We start from the raw sequence: 16,888 nt of genomic DNA, 5'->3' as shown, positions 1-16,888 counted from the left end.
ATTAAAAGTAGCTGAATATTACCTCTAAAGTATAGCTTTTGAATTTGTACATTGCTTTGAATTTTTTAACTTGAAAACTGCTTTATTATTAAAATGGAATTTAATAGAGAAACAGGTTTGTTTCATTCACGGATCAAAAGTAAAGGAAAATGCTGCCTGGAGTAGCTAGGAAAGGGGGAGATTTATACAGTACAGGGGTTTTTATTTGCTTCAACTAGGATTCAGATCATGTAAAACACATGTACCCTTTGCATAGCTGAATGGCATGTGGGTCGCTGAACTGCATGTGGGTCTCAGGTTTTAAGAAAAATAGTTGCACTTTTCTGCGTTTAGAATCTGTTTTCTAGAAACCTAAACAGTCCTGAGGAAAAGGAACGCTTGCTCTTCTCCCGGCCCGGTGCCTTGCAGGACTCCGGAGACAACTGTCTGTTTTGGAAAGAGCTGTGTTTATACAGTGGCCACTGTAATACTTGACTGTAGCCGAGGAATCTCATTCCATTCCTTCTTTAGCAAGGGAGTGCGTTAAGGAGTTTGGCATGAGGCGTAGTCCTCTCAACTGACATTTGAATCCTTGAATAGTCCCTTGTCTTCTCCATGTTGGAGGACACTTTGCTGTACAAGTGTTTCAGGCAGTTGTTGCCCGGCTTAAGAAAACCTCGAAGTCACTCTTAACTTTTAAAGGTTGCTTTTACATTTCTGAAATTTCTCAAGTTCTAGTTGATACACTTTGGATTAATCCTTTATACATGTGGGCTAAAAGAAGGATTTTTATGCAACACACATGTAGTTCTTGTAGAAAAATTAGAAAATGTGAACACAAGAAAAATTTCACTTACCCTGTAATCTACCAGTCTTAATGTATATATACATCTTCTCTCTATCTTTTCTCAGAAATGGAATTAATGTCATAATTTATTTTTAAAAATCATATATTACATGTTGCATCCTAAAATTCAGTCAGGCACTGACAACCTAAAAATGGATTTGCATGACTTTTGTGCAAGAGATAAAATAATAGAAAATAAATGTTCCGATAACTAGTCATTAAAATACTATGTTGCTCTTCTCAAAAAGGCAGTTTGAAGAAATACGTTACTATTTTGTTTAACTGCCTTTCCCATAATAATTTGTTTTACTTTTCTTGGTTTCTTTAGTTACTTCTTTCTAGGCCTGGCCATTTTAGGAACCCTGTGTTTGTTGAATGAATGAAAGAAGGTATAAATCAGTAATACCAGGTTCCAGAGTAATTTCTAGCAAGATCCAGGCCACCTTAAAAGATAGTAAATCCTTTTTGATGAAACCAGTATTGTACAGTACAGTTTTTTTTTTTTTTTAAATCTGTTATTGAAGTATTGGATATTGGTATAGGTTTTCTTAAGTATTGGAGTCTGGATTAAGATGTCACCAAGATTTCTTTTCCAAAGGAGAGTTTTATTAAAACAATCAGCTTTTATCTGACACAAAATGTTTACAACTTGCTTTTAAGATTTAGAACTCCATCTCTACCTCTCAATAGTTGAAGATTAATGACAGCACATTCACAGCTAACTCAGTTATGATATTCTTACAGTGATATTCAGTAATTACAATGCCTATAAGTTTATGCTTCATTTAGTGTAAAGTCTGCACTTCTGTGTAACAAGATGACATGATAAATATACTAATTTGATGGATACAGAACCGTGTGAATTCTTTTTTCTATCCTTTTCCCTTTTTTATCCTAAACTTAGTCACATGGGATCCTTGAACTTTGTATGGGGATCCGTTTGGCCCACATTTAGTTGGGTTTATGGGAAGCCCGTGGTGGTCAGCTGGTAAAGAACCCGTCTGCCAGTGCAGAAGACACAAGAGACACGGGTTCGATCCTTTATACTTTAATTCTTTTCATTCCTCCCACTGTGGGCAGGTGATGGTAAACTTTTGATGTGTCGACTTTTTATTTCCATCAATAGAGACAGATTTATGAAGATCACCTGGTTGCTGTTTAGTCGCTAAGTCCAACTCTTGGTGACCCCATGGACCGGAGCGTGCTAGGCTCCCCTGTTCATAGGATTCTCCAGGCAAGAATACTGGGGTGGGCTCCCATTTCCTTCTCCAGGGGCTCTTCCTGACCCAGGGATCAAACCTGCATCTCCTGCATTGGCAGGCAGATTCTGTTTACTACTGAGCCGCCAGGAAAGCCCATGAAGATCACCTTCCCAGGCTTTTGAGGAAAGAACTACGGCTTGAAGAGTTGGCTGTGCCAGTTAAATCACATCTCTTCACCCGGTAAGAACAGGAAAAGCAGAAGGGAGCCCCCTGGTGGCTGTGAGTTTCAGCTGTGGACTAGTCAGCCAGGTGTTGGATTCTCACTGCTCTGCAACTGGTTGGGTAACTTAAGGAAACTTACTCAACTTTTGAGGCTTAGACAGGTTAGTGAATGTAAGTGCTTAGGTGACTAAGACTAAGGGAATTCTTTAATTCATTGATGAATCTGTACTGTGATGATGGCCTTGGTCCAGTGATTTTTCAGCTCTAACCCTCTGTCTGCATATGGAAGATGAGGAGAGGCTGTCGAGCTTGCAGAATAATTGTGAGGATTCAACAAAGTGGCACATATAAACCATATGCTGAGTGTGCATCCAGTAACCATAAGACAGAAAAAGTAATCCACGTTGAAATTGAAAACTTTTGAAAATGTGAAACAAACCACAAGAAGCAGAGCCGTTGGTGTGTGATATGCATCCTCTGGATCCTAATCCCCCCAAAGGCTGTCTGGTGTACATAGTTTTATCGCAGTAGTATGTCTTCAGATGATACGTTTGATACCCAAGGATGATCCTTTTTAAACGAGCTTATCCATGAAAGCCCTCATTAACAATATTAATGATTCTGACATGGAAATCAGAACTTGGAACCATTTTCCACAAAGCATAAAAACATGATTTAGCAGGGCTTGCCATGGGAATGACTCTTTGCAAAGCTAAAGCAATCCCTGGACTTGAAACATGATGCTTAAAATCTGATTATGAACTTTAATTAATATGTTTTAGTAAGTTGGCAAGTCAAAAAGCTTCCTCAGCTGATTTTAAAGTTACTGCAGCAGTTTTAATTGAAAGAGTTGATAGATATACAGTTTAATTAAAATGATTTAAATAGGCAATCTAAATAATGAAAAAACAGATTGACAGTTACGGCATAAGACGCTTTCCCTTTAATTGTTAACTTATGATCTAATTCAATGCAATATACTTGTATAATTTCCTATATATAATAAAAAAGACTTTCAAGTAGTCTTGTTCGTTCGTTTGTTTTTTAGTTCTCATTGTAATGTAATTTGTTTCATAAAGTTGTACTTCCGTCTGGCACTGTTAAGTAGTTTCATATATATTAATAAATACTTTTGAATATTGAATCATTGAAGCTGTCAGTTGTTATCCATTGACTCAAATTAAATGAAAGAGATGAAAGTATATCTAAGCTATAAAGAGAAAGTGAAAGAAGGTTATACTAGCAAAACTTAAAGGACTGTTGGTACTTAAGTTTGACTTGGCTTTTGATTGTATGCATTTTAAATATGACTTAAAATTCATGGTTAGGGAAATTTACAGTTAAACATTTTTTTAATTCATTGATTTCCTTTATTGTCCCTCTGTCCCTTTGTTTATTCTGGACCTTCCCCCCTGCCCCCACACTGGGCATATACTTCTGTGTTTGTACTTCTGGTGTTTGAAATAGAACTAAACCAAAGCAAGGTTGTACTCTATATATACAGTTTTATAAAGATTTATAATTTTGCTCAATCTGTATATTGTTGACACTGTTCCTTGTGATTAATAGACATACCATTTTTTAAAGCTGTTTCATATGTACCATAATAAATTAGCCACATCCCCTTTTTGTGCCCTCATGAAACATGCTTAATGTTTTAATGACACAGAACAGCGAGGTTTTTGCAGCTTCAGATCCTTTTCCTAGATCCCCAAATGTTGGGAAAACAACAAAGCCAGTTTTTTCCATCTGGTCTCTCCATTTGTGCATTCTAATGAATACAGGACTTTCCCAGGAAATGGCAGGCTGTGTTCAGTGGCCTTCATGCGTTTCTCCAATCAGAGGACACAGCCAGAGACTCAGACATATCACAGAATGGCTGGAGCCAGACTCTTTGGGATTGAGCCCCAGTTCCACCAGTAACTGTGTGACTTTGGGCAGGTGGCTGACATTGTTTCCTCATCTGAAATAGACATTGTTTCCTCATCTCTATTTAACTCTATTAAACTAACTAACTACCCACTTCTTAGAGTTTCTAACTCTATTACCCACTTTTTAGAGTTTCTGTAAAGATGAAAAGACTTGAGACATACTTGAAATCGTAGCTGGTGTATCGTGAACTCTATATAATAGATGGATTTGCTGTTTTATAACAATACCACCATCATCATTACCATTTCACTTGACTTTGCTGTGTTCTTAGTCACAAATGGCTTCTCACAAAATAACACGGCGAGCTCCTGCTTTTGGAAGACTGGGTGATGGTAGCGGTCGGTACCATATCGTTCGCCTTTGCGACAGGACTTACTCTTTTTAGCCGTGAGGGGACAGTGGTACACATTGGCCTGTGCTGTATGCTGATGTGTGCCTAGGGGCTTGCTTGGCCTGTGGGGGTTGCTTCTTGGTGGACTCATCTTGACCTTTTTTAAATTTATCAAAAGCATGGGATATTTATCCTATTTGTGTGGTCTCGAGCATTTAAAATTTTAATTATGTATTACTTTCTTTTTATAAGTTTTTTTTTTTTTGCAGAGAATTTTTGTCTGCAAGACAAACTATTAAACATGACTCTGTCTATATTTTCCTTATATTTCATACTTACCAACACCAGTAAAAATACATGATAATATCTTATATACTTGAGGCGAAAGGAAGTATGAAACTTTTATTTGACTACCAAAAACATTTTTTCTGTGTCTTTCCCTAGGTGGACTGTATAGCCATTTTAGCATCTGAAATGCCTTTAACAGACTCTTATCTCATTTGTTCCTGTATTTTAGTCAGCAGTAACTATGCAATTTTGCCAACCAATGCAAAACAGGCAGAAACATTAAATATATACATATTATATATTTATATTATAATCTACTGTACTTAATGTTTCTAAAAGAACTAAAGGGTTTTCATTTGTTAGATACTATTGCGTGTCAGGTTGGTATAGTCATTTTAAAGAGTCTTTGAATTTCAGAAATAGAGCTTTTTATATCAAGAAACTCCGTTTTATCACCATTTCACATTAATGTTATCAAGGCAAAACTTAAGTGACAGCAAATCTTTCAATATTTACAGTAAATTTAGAAGTTACAATGTAAACAGATAAATAATTGGATTGCTGTTTAAATCTTTAGCCCAACATAACAAGGTTTTTTTCTGTGGACACTCTAGGATCTCTCAAGGTATGGTATTCATAACATTATCAGTCTCAATCTTGTGTTTAATGAAAATGAGATTAAAAACAAAATTCAGAAAAGTTTTATCACTTAAAGAAGAAACAAATTGCATATTAATTATCCCTGATGGACATCTTTTGAAAAACTTCGGTAGATTACAGAAAAGTTGAGCAGCTAGTGTCCCCTGTCCTGCACAGTTTCCCCTATTATTGTCTATTTGTTATAATTAACAAACTAATGTCAATATGTTCTTGTCAACTAAGGCCCAGTTTACTCAGTTTCTTTGATTTTTATCCAGTGTGCTTTTTCTGGTCCAGGATTCTCCGCAGAACCCCGCATGACCTTAGGCTGTCATATTTCCTTACGTTACTCTTGTTTGGGACTTGTTTTTCATCCTTACCTTGTTTTTCGATGAACATCTATTTTTCAACACATGCTTAATAAGCACCCCTTTACCAGGCCCTGAACAAAGCAGGCAACAAATCCATGCCCTCAAAAGGTTTAGTTTTTAGGGAGAGTTTATCGTTGACTCTTTAAAGACTAATGCCTTGTAGCACATTACTATTTAATATGACAGTTGAGCGACTTCTGATTTTTCCATAATGAGCAGAAAAAAATGGAGTGGCCATTTGCAGATTAATTGCAGAAGCATAGCTGTTGTATCTCTAGTCTGTAGAAGATAGCTGTTCTTTTTAAGTGAGCGTTGTTTTTACATTTGAGAAATCATTTAGTTCCAAAAGAGTTACTCTGTTTATGGTAAGACTACAGAAATGGAGAAAAGAAAGGTCAACCCCTTGTTGCCTTCAGGGAAAATATCATCAAAAATTACATTTTACGTTGACATTTTTCTGGTGGTTGACTAAGAAGCTTTTCATACAATTGCTGCCATAAGCTTGGTTGCAGAGAAGTTAAAAAAAAAGGTGTGATAATATGGTATATCAGAGATGAGGATAGGGTTTGCAAGTTTATGTTGCCAGATTGTTGCTGATTATAGTATTTTTTAGTTGGAGTAGCTAAAGAAGCTGAAATAGCATGGTTTTGTTGAAAGCTTTGGCACTAGAACTTGATATGGGGCCAATACCTGTTAAACCAAGAAAATAGGAAAATTCCAGGAAGAAAAGGTACTCTCTGGCCATGGAAATTTGAATCAGTTAAATTATTTTGGGCATTATAGTGATTACATACTACTTTATTTTTGCCTGAAAGATTGCCGTGTTGAAAGCATCTTGCCGACCGGTGGCAACTGGGGAGACTGCTGGACGTTCCTGTCCAAGGCCAGTGTTCAAGTTAACGGGCCATTAGCCATCAGGGATGGGCAGCAGAAAGGAGTTATTTTTGGAAACCTTTATTTACTTTGGGGCCATTTACTTGAGCAACTAATACTGTACCCTACAGCCTTTAAATAATTGGACTGTGTAAGGAAGACACCATCAGTACCTGTCTAATCATGGGCCTGTTTAAATATATGGACATGAATGAAACCTTTTTGAAAGAAATTTTGCTGTGAGCTGTATTTTCAGCCACATTGGTCAAGCTGTTTGAACAGTTACATTGTATTTTTTCCTTCAGCTCTATTTTTCCACTGTACGCACATTTAAAATCAGTTTCCATAGTGACATCTGGTGGTAGTTTTGAAATCCTAGAGAGTATGTTTGGAATGATAAATATTTTTATTTAATAGCTCCAGATTTCCGGCTTCTTTCAAATTTTTCAGCTTTTAACAAACTCCCCCTGAAAATGCCTTCATCATATTCTTGAGATTGGAAAAACTGGGCCATCTCTTGTTTCCGTCACGTTTCATTAAAGCTGAGAAATGATTCTTATAACATTGCTGGATGGTGCACACATACCAAGCTTGTCTGAACTTGTCTTCTGTGCTCAAAATGCACAGTGTCGAATCACACAGCGGCATCCTTACCTTGCCTGCTGCTTGTGCACTGTTAACCTTTTGACAAGAAAGGTGTCATTTCCACCACCGCCATCTCACTGGCTTCCTCTGGTACATCACCGATGATCTCGTCTGGCTGCAGGGAGCTCTGTGGCAGCCCTGGGCTATCACTTCTTTGTCTCTCCCAGCCCAGGCTTACAGATCATCTAGTTGGTTGCATGCCATTGTTGCTCTCCCAGACACTGAAAGAGGAACAAAAAATAGGCCCAGAGAGGGAGGTATTTGAAGACAAGAGGGAGATCATTGGAAGTCAGTGTATGGATGTATATATGTGCCAAATGGAGTATTACTGTGGGTGTGTGTTAAAAAAAAAAACTCTTTAAAACCAGAGTTTAAGTATTTATAGTTTTTGTTGGTTGTTTCAGGAAAAGTGAATTTATAACCCAGTGTGCAGAAAAGTAGGAGTTATTGAAAGCTGGTTTGGTAGAAGATCATGGACTGAGAAAAATGGAACTGGTGTAGTTTTGAGAACTATAGTAGGTCTCTGAACACAGTAGGTCGGTTCACTTCCAGCAATACCTGGGAGTCTTCAGTAGTTATTTTCCTGTGTTAAAGTACTTCATGATGGAATTTTGAAAACTTATTTCTTTTGAATGAATTAAGATAACTAAGTTACAGAAGAGAGCCATCTATGCATGCTAGTTGTGGCTCTAGGAAGGATGGGGAAAAGAATGGTGACACGTGTATAAGGACTGAAATAATGACTGAAGGAATAAGGAATAAGTGAGTAAAGACTGAAAGAATAAAAACTGTTCTGGTCAGATTTCTTAGTAGTTGCTTTGTTGGTTGTCTCAGAAACGAGGACGCTTATAAAGAATAAATGAGATTCTGATGAGCCCCTGGTTAAGGAGGTACCTTACTCTGAACTCTTATAAAGAAAAGTGAAGTCACTCAGTCGTGTCTGACTCTTTGCAACCCCATGGACTTCTGTCCATGGAATTTTCTAGGCAAGAGTACTGGAGTGGGTTGCCATTTCCTTCTCCAGGGGATCTTCCTGACACAGGGATCGAACCCAGGTCTCCCTCATTGCAGGACTCTCATAAACACTCTGCAAAAATCTCTCTGCCGAAATATGGTCTGTTCCCATCTACACTCTGCTTTCAGAATAATGAAATTATTTGAATTTTGTTATATTCAATTATTCAAATTGAATAATTTGAATTAGAATCTGCAATTAAAATAGTGCTTAGGCACTGGACCCTGGACCTCTGTGACCAAGCGGAGCCCTGGAATCTTCTCTGCTTTATTGTCCTCTAAGTTTAGGAAAGACTCTGACCTCCACAATGGGAAACTGCCTGTGGGCTCTCATTGTGGCAGCCCCCACCCACACCCGTGATGCCCAGCACCCTTGCTGTGGTCGTGTGTGTGTGACGGTGAATCTGTGGCTAATGATAACTGTATAGCCTGATGGTGAAGAGCCACAGTTCTGGAATCAGACTGGCTCATTCACATCTCAGTTCTCCCTTTTTAACTGTTGACTGACTACTTAATCACTGTGCTTCTCAATCACTCTAAGGCTAGGGCCAGTTGCTTACTTTATCTAAACTTCTGCCTCCTCATTTGTGAAGCTTGGAAGAAAATCAAATGATTCCTGTGTTCTTTAAATGATTTAACACAGGTAAGCACCTAATGAAGTCCTTGACATGCAGTAAACCCTTATATTGTTAAATTATTATAAATATAGCAAATGTACTCATGTTATTATCTAAGCATTTTTTTTTTAAAGAAGAGATTATTCAATATGCCCTCCTTTCCCTTTGGAAGTTAAAAATTCACCTTATTTTTTAGTTACCTATCAGCTGTATTAAGTAATTTCGTTCTTTTACAAGGATATAATAAAATACATTAAAACATGAACATCTCAGAAGTCATGATATGAAATATACATAAAGATATACAGTCCAAGAATTCATGAAATATAAACACCTGAGTATCTCACTTAGGCATGTTTAATTGCTAATTCACCCAATTCTAGTTTCTCCCATATTTGAGTAGAGCAGCTTCGGTGTCTCACTTTGAACTGATGGTAATATCTGGCGATTCCCTGGGCCTTGACACCTTCCCTCCAGACCGTGGCTCGGCAGTCAGGCACAGGTGGGGTCCCCTCAGTTGCTAGGGTGATTGGGAGAGAGGGCAGTTCCCAGCGGAAGCATCCGTCTCACGCCTGTGCACTGCAGTCTGGACGCTTTCAGACCAGACTCCACTTGGGACTGGATGGAAAATCTAGAGCTGTTTTTGTCTGTGATTTAAATCTTATAATGTATTTGCGTTTTCTGTCTCTTTTTTTTCCTTCTACCCTGACACTAAAAAAAAAAAAGCTATTGTATGTGAATGAACACTTAATTCACGCCTTCTGAATACTGATCTGCAAAAAAATGGACAGCATAGCACTGACTTGTCTTTTCAGGCTTTTCACAGTAAATTTGGTTGACTGCACCTTTGTCATACTAACGGTAAGACTGATGGGATTTTGTTGGTACCTAAAGTCAGAAATTCCTGGTGTTTGAACTCCAGCTCTGCCATTTCCTAGGACCCTGGGAAAGCCTCATCACTCTTAATCTAAGTTTTTCATTCACAAAATGAGGATAATAACCCTACATATATGGGAAGATTAGATATAAGGAGTGAATAAAATAAGGCATGTAAGATAGTTACAGTGCCTGATATAAAGATGGACAAAACTTTTCCTAATTATTGTTATTAAATGCCTACAAATGACATTGAGAGAGAGACACAGTTTTTAAAATGAAGTTGAGGATTAGAATTCAAAAGAGGTGAGTGCAAGTACCTTGTACCTGTCTTGAAATTTTCTAATAATACTTCACCTGCCAAGTGAATTGTGTTACATTTTCATGACATGGCAGAAACAAGAGAAGCATTTGTGCATTCATTTGTTTATGTAATCCTCTTAGGACATTCAGTTATTCCCTGATGTCCTTTGTATCAATTGATGGGAGTGATAAAAAAGAAAAACTGGAAAAGATTACTTTCCCTTGGTTACTTAGGGCACTCTTCTTTCAGGCTAAAAACAGATATAATTTTGCTAATTTAGTGAACGGATTCAGTATGCATAGACTCATGTTTGGACAAGAGAAAAAGGAACACATGTTTGACTTATCTGCTGTACAGAGACCAGCTAGCTCCTTTTTTATTTAAGAGTTCTGAGTCTTTGTTCCATAGTTTTAGGAGGAGATCCATTTTGAGGGTTTGCTGAGAATTAATGAAACAGTAGTCGGAATGCTTTTGAATAGCAGTACATATTCATTTTATGATAATCCAGTTCACATTTTAATATTTAGGTTTGGTCTTTATAAGTTGGACATCTTTTGGGGAGGGTTAGATATAATTATTTAGCATTTAAAATAAACGAGGTCTTTTTTTATATTAACCTCAGATAAGCACATATTTAATTTTATATCATGATAAAAAATAAGAAATACAGATGTGTATTCAGTCAATAAAAAATGCTTCATTTCTGAGCACAGATTAAATTGATATTTGTTACTTTTTCCATAATATTTTGTTTTGCATTCAATGGAAAACTTTAGGGATTCTAGAATTGTAGGATTTCCAAAGTTCAACCTGGACCATATTGAACACTAAGAGTAGCATTAATTCACAGTGATGCTCTTCCCTGGTGGCTCAGATAGTAAAGAATCCCCCTGCAACGCAGGAAACCCAGGTTCAATCCCCGAGACGGGAAGATCCCCTGGAGAAGGAAATGGCAACCCACTCCAGTATTCTTGCCCAGAGAGTCCTATTGACAGAGGAGCCTGGTGGGCTACAGTCTATGGGTCATAAAGAGTTGGACATGACTGAGTGACTAGTTCACACACACACACACACACACAGAGTCCTATGGACAGAGGAGCCTGGTGGGCTACAGTCTATGGGTCATAAAGAGTTGGACATGACTGAGTGACTAGTTCACACACACACACACACACACACAGAGTCCTATGGACAGAGGAGCCTGGTGGGCTACAGTCTATGGGTCATAAAGAGTTGGACATGACTGAGTGACTAGTTCACACACACACACACACACACACACACACACACACACACGGGTCATAAAGAGTTGGACATGACTGAGTGACTAGTTCACACACACACACACACACACACACACACGCACGCACACACACACACTCTGCACAAGAGAAAAAATGCAGTGATGTATTTTGGGAAAACCAAATGACAAGATTACACCATTGAATAAAAAGGTGGGGTTTGCCCAAGACAAGTGGACATTTCCGCTGTTAATCATCCTGAGATTAAGTATGCCTATGAGTGATTTCAGGGTCTGGGCCAAAATGTTAGACATTCTAACCGTCTTCTTTGTAATTTTATAGCTCTACCTCTCACTGGTTGACTTACTAAGAAATGTGTCCTAGTTTGGGTCCATTTGAGGACTATTCTATACCAAGTCCAGTTAACATATACATTCATTCTTGTTCATTCATTTAATAAATAGTTATATAAATAGTAAGTAGTAATGTGCTGGGTAAACTGGTATTTGACAAGGAGGCAGTCTCTGCCCCTATGGAGCTTGTAACGCGATGAGAGCATTGATGTTTTTAGCATCTTGCTTGTGTTGCCATTTGTTTAAGGCTATTAAAAGAAATGGAAGGATTTCAGGACATAAGAGACCATATTTGCCCATTCATTTCTTTGGGCTGTTTTGAGACTTAAATCAGATAATTTCTGTAAAGCATTCCACGTGGTTCCTGGCACCTAATACCAGCGATGACAAAAACTTTTGTAAGAGTGATATTATGTGCCAAGTGCTGTATTTTAATCATTGTAAGTGTATTAGCTCATTTTTTCAACATACTGTTATTCCATTTTATAAAAGAGGAAACCAAGACACAGGTTCGTTTGCTTAAGATGGCTTAGCTGTGAGCCTTGCATAAGTCAGAGTTGTCATGTAGGCTGACACTTTGACATAGTGACAAGTTGTTGTTGACATACTGCTTCATGCTTTTCTTCTTCCTTTGCTAGGTGTCATAGAGACTTCAGATCGACTGGACCGCGAGTCGACCTCTCATTACTGGCTGACAGTCTACGCATCTGATCAGGGCGTGGTGCCCCTGTCCTCCTTCGTAGAGGTCTACATAGAGGTGGAGGATGTGAATGACAACGCTCCGCAGACGTCGGAGCCTGTTTATTATCCAGAAATAATGGAAAACTCTCCCAAGGATGTATCTGTGGTCCAGATTGAGGCATTTGATCCAGACTCTAGCTCTGATGACAAGCTGACATACAAAATCACAAGTGGAAATCCACAGGGATTTTTTTCAATTAATTCTAAAACAGGTATGTGTTAATACTATTATGTATGAAATATTCATGCATGTACTCGCTTGATTTGGGGAAATTTAAATTAAATTTCTTTATTTGCCACTTTTCTTTAGCTTTTGATAAGTCATCTTCCTTTAGAATTATTCAAGACAAGCTTTTATTCTCTGATGAAAATTTAGCCCCATTTTTTTTTCCTTTCAATTTGCTTTTATAAAACTACTTTGCTTCTTAGTAGAGTTTCACTTGCAGGTGAAAAAGCAAATATTGTAGTTTCATTAATAGCTCCTAAATTTAGAAATGTATTTTAAACTTAACTGCAGATTCTACTGCTGCTGCATTTTCCAAACTCTGCATTTTATGAAAACTATCAAAAGAGTTTATTTCACAGTTCACAGTGCTTTTTTTTTTTTTAATGTTGTTTTGGAATTTTTCCATAGAGCAGTGCTGTGTGTCTGCAGGCAGTAAAGGATTAGAATTCAGTAATTTTCAAATTGGGAGCAAATTCTTGAACTCACACGTCAGATTTTCCTTCTGACCATTTTTTTTTCTTGAACGTCCAACATTCTGAGAAGGTACTTCCTTGACTCCAAAGTCCTTATAAACTTCGAATGTTGAACTTTTACATTTGACAGTGCATCAACTTTTTCCTTAAGTCTTGGTTCTCTTTATCCTATTGCACATACACATACACAGAGGTTCAGCATAGCTATCCTTTGTGTAGTAAAAAGTTAGCTACCATTTATGCATGAAAATTTGCAAGTGGAGTCTACAAGCTCTCTTGATCAGAGTTAAAACAGGACTGTCCACATGACACCAAGAGGACAGTTCCTTCGCAGGAAGATAAAGCTTCTCTTGGAGGAGGTCGTTGGCCTTTGAGTCTAGACTTTTCAGTGAGTCAGTATTTCCCATAGAATCTAGTTTCCATAATCTAGATTATGAAGAGGTAGATTTATAACTTACATACCTCTGTCATGCCTTTGCTTATTATGTCTTATTTAGGGGAACTGTCGTGTTCAGTTATTGAGTTGTCTATTTGATATATCAAGGAAATAACATATAAAAACCAAAATTAAGAAGGCATTCTCAGCTTCCTTGCAAGTCTTTGTTATTCCTTTTTTTTTTGTACTGTTCTTATTTTATAATTTACTTTGTTGAACTTAAAAGGAAGCAGTTTTTAAGGTGGAGAGAAGCTTGAATTCAATATCCATGTACTGAAATGCCTGTAGAAAGATGCTTGATAAGGGAGCATGTGTGTATGTAATGTTTTATGTCTTAAAAAAGGATGTTAAAAAATTAGTTTTTAAGCCTCTTGTCACCATATTCCAACCTGTGCTATAGACTGTCTTTCTTGATTAGTACAAGTAAACAAGATTGATTTTTGACTATGCTTTTGCCTTGAGATTAATATGCTCTTGCTCTTTGGCTAAATTTTGATGTGTTCCTCTGATGGAGATTAAAAGTGAGGTTTGGATTGTTAGAAAACCAATAGCTGATTAAGAATGATTGAGCCCTGTAAGAATTTAATTATGTGGGAGAGAAACAGGACTTGAGGGTCTTTGCTTTTGGAAGTGTTAGGAATAGGATGCCAAGGGAGTTTCTTGAGCCTAAGAATAAGCGCTGGGACTAAGAGATTGTGTAAGAACACCCTGGTGGCTCAGACAGTAAAGAATCTACCTGCAGGGCAGGAGACCTGGGTTCAGTCTCTGGGTTGGGAAGATCCCCTGGAGAAGGGCATGGCAACCACTCCAGTATTCTGGCCTGGAGAACCCTATCGGTAGAGGAACCTGGCAGGCTCTAGTCCATGGGGTCGCAAAGAGTCGGACTCGACTGAGTGAGTAACAATTTCACTTTACTTTTTCATAAAGATTGGAGTCAGCAATACCTCTGGTTACTAAAGGCTTGTTTAAGCAGTGTCTTTTATACTGTTTCACAGCATTACTCATAACTCAGTTCAGCCTCATTTTTGGTGAAATGAAAGAACTAAGAGCTAAAAAATTTAGAACTCACTGTCAAATATAAAAAGAAGAAAGATGAGATATTTATAAAAATTTCAGAGGAGGATTTCATAGTCAAGAAACTATTTGCTTGAAACGGGGGCTGGTCACAGACCTTGAGAAATCTAGAAGCCACAGCCTCAAGGTAGTAATTCAGGAACATAACCACCCCTTTTAAACAGTTGCTTGTTTAGTTAGACTTTAAAATATTTTCACTTTTCTTATATCATCTCTCTTTTAGATTAGATTAAATCCTCTGTGAAGAGACAGGCAAGCAAGCTATACATATGCCCTTTGCAATATCTGAGCAGATACCATATGTCTGGACATAATGTGTATTTGAGGACAGGAGAAAGAAACAGAGAAATTATAGAAGTTAGAGCTACTGTGGGGAGCCTTAAAACCTTGGTTATCTGTCTCCGGCCTCTGAAATGATGAGGACACTGCTGTTGTGTTATGTCTTGAAGAAATGGGATAAATGTGGTATCGCCACTCCCTTTAAGTCTGTCTGTTCTGACAACTCTTTGGAAGGGATGTTTGCTGAAACCTCAAAACACTTCCTTTGGGGAGAAGAAATGCCATTTCGGAGTCCATAGCTAGCTCCCAGACCCTTGGGCGGCATATAGATCCTGCTGATAAGACAGTGGGGGAAAAATTCATGCAGATTCCCAAGAGGTTTTATTTATTTATGAGTTGAAGGCAGATAACAGTGGAGAATAACTATAGTTACCACTCAGAAATATTTGTTGCGAAGCATGTAGTAAACTGTGTTTTGTAAAAATGTCTGATCATTCCACAAGCCACCTAAGTCTCTAAAAGTCTAGAAATAACCATATATTAGCATGGGCACTGTAAAAGAAGATAGTAAATATATAGGTCCACCTCTGGATGCTTCTATTTCCTCAACTCAGCAGATAATTTGGGCATGACCTTCAGGGTCCAAATGTAATGCCTCGAAGGATATATGTGCCTCAGAACTTTTAAAGTAGACTGACTTTCAGTAGGCTGGTCAGTATCACTGGGGGCCTGATTGTGAAAACCGGTGAAGACAGTCAGGTAGAAGAAAGTTTCCGTGATGCGCTGATCCATCACATCACCTGGGGTCCCAGAATCATGTTGCCTAATTATTAATGGCAGAGTGAGAAAATCACTGGGCAGGAAGGCATGAGATGTGGGCAGTAGTGAGGTTTACCTCTGGGATCTTGGAGAAAACTGGCGTTCCAGGTCCTGACGTTCTGTGATTAGTGATGAGCATCTTTGCAGCTGGGAGAGATGCCACGGCCTCTCCCATGTGCAGGGGTTAGTTACCTCTGTTCTGTTAACACTGCATGAGATATCCAGGGTCTCAGTAGCTTGATAAAGGCATGCCTGTCCTTTGGATGAACAGATCTGATGAAGTAAAATGGGTCTACTTGCTTCTTAGTGGTTAAGAGAAATTTAGGAACCTGGTGATTATCACAACATCTAACAGACTAAAGGAAATCTGAATTCATTGCCATTCAAATCATTTTTTAACCCATCAGGTGTTTACTGAGCCGCTGCTGTCTATTCAGCATGTTAAGAGATGCTCTGAGAGTTGGTAGTCTGCGTGCATGAAATAGCAGAGAGAAACAGGTGAATGTGAGATGTGTGCCCAGGTGCTAATAAACGCCTCTGGAGGAAGTGGGAAAGTGATGATGACGGATGTGGCGGTGCAGGAAGCAGGATGAGGCCCCTTGGAAAAGTTAGGGTGCTGATACAGCACGTAGTCAAGTGGATGGAGAGAGACAGGGTTCGGGGGTGTTCACGTTGGGACAATTAGAAGGAGTGGTGAGGCCAAGAAATCCAGTTCAATGAGTGTATGAGAGAATGGCTGTGCTTGGTGGAAAGGCGTAAATACCAGAAGAGGTCAAGGATAATATTTATGTTATTTTTATAAATAATGACCTATTTTGGAGAGTCTCTGTGCAATCCCTTGGAATGTTCTGTATAAACTTAAATCAGATGGCCTCACTGAGTCCTCCTGGAGAGGAGGAAACATCCCCCCAGAAACTTTCTCTCTCCTATTGTCATGGTGGGACGCCTATTTTTTTAAAAACGGAACCAAAAAACCTTGTCTAGGACTGGGTTTGATCAGCTGAGTTGGGGATTCTCAGTGACAAGTTTGGATGAACGTTTTTAAATGTATTTGGTGCCTAGAACTGCCTTTCTGCATCTCAGATGGTTCCCGTTATGTTGTTTTT

The 16,888-nt window shown here is 38.3% G+C and overlaps 1 protein-coding gene across 6 annotated transcripts in view; it reads left to right on the top strand.

The window, feature by feature from the left end:
- FAT1 (FAT atypical cadherin 1) overlaps nt 1-16,888 on the top strand; it is a 122,079-nt gene that overhangs the window by 47,533 nt on the left and 57,658 nt on the right. For all 6 annotated transcript variants that reach the window (XR_006266828.1, XM_043454376.1, XM_043454375.1 and 3 more), the window contains one exon: nt 12,373-12,687. Coding sequence is in view for 5 of the 6 variants with exons in the window: in XM_043454376.1 (XP_043310311.1) it covers nt 12,373-12,687 (315 nt within the window). In the remaining variant the exon portion in view is untranslated. The remainder of the gene's footprint in view (nt 1-12,372; nt 12,688-16,888) is intronic.

This window comes from Cervus canadensis, chromosome 31 (genome assembly GCF_019320065.1).
Source record: "Cervus canadensis isolate Bull #8, Minnesota chromosome 31, ASM1932006v1, whole genome shotgun sequence".
Classification (NCBI taxonomy): Eukaryota; Metazoa; Chordata; class Mammalia; order Artiodactyla; family Cervidae; genus Cervus; species Cervus canadensis.
The sequence above is the reverse complement of the archived record's forward strand: the minus strand, read 5'-3'. Positions and strand labels throughout refer to the sequence as shown.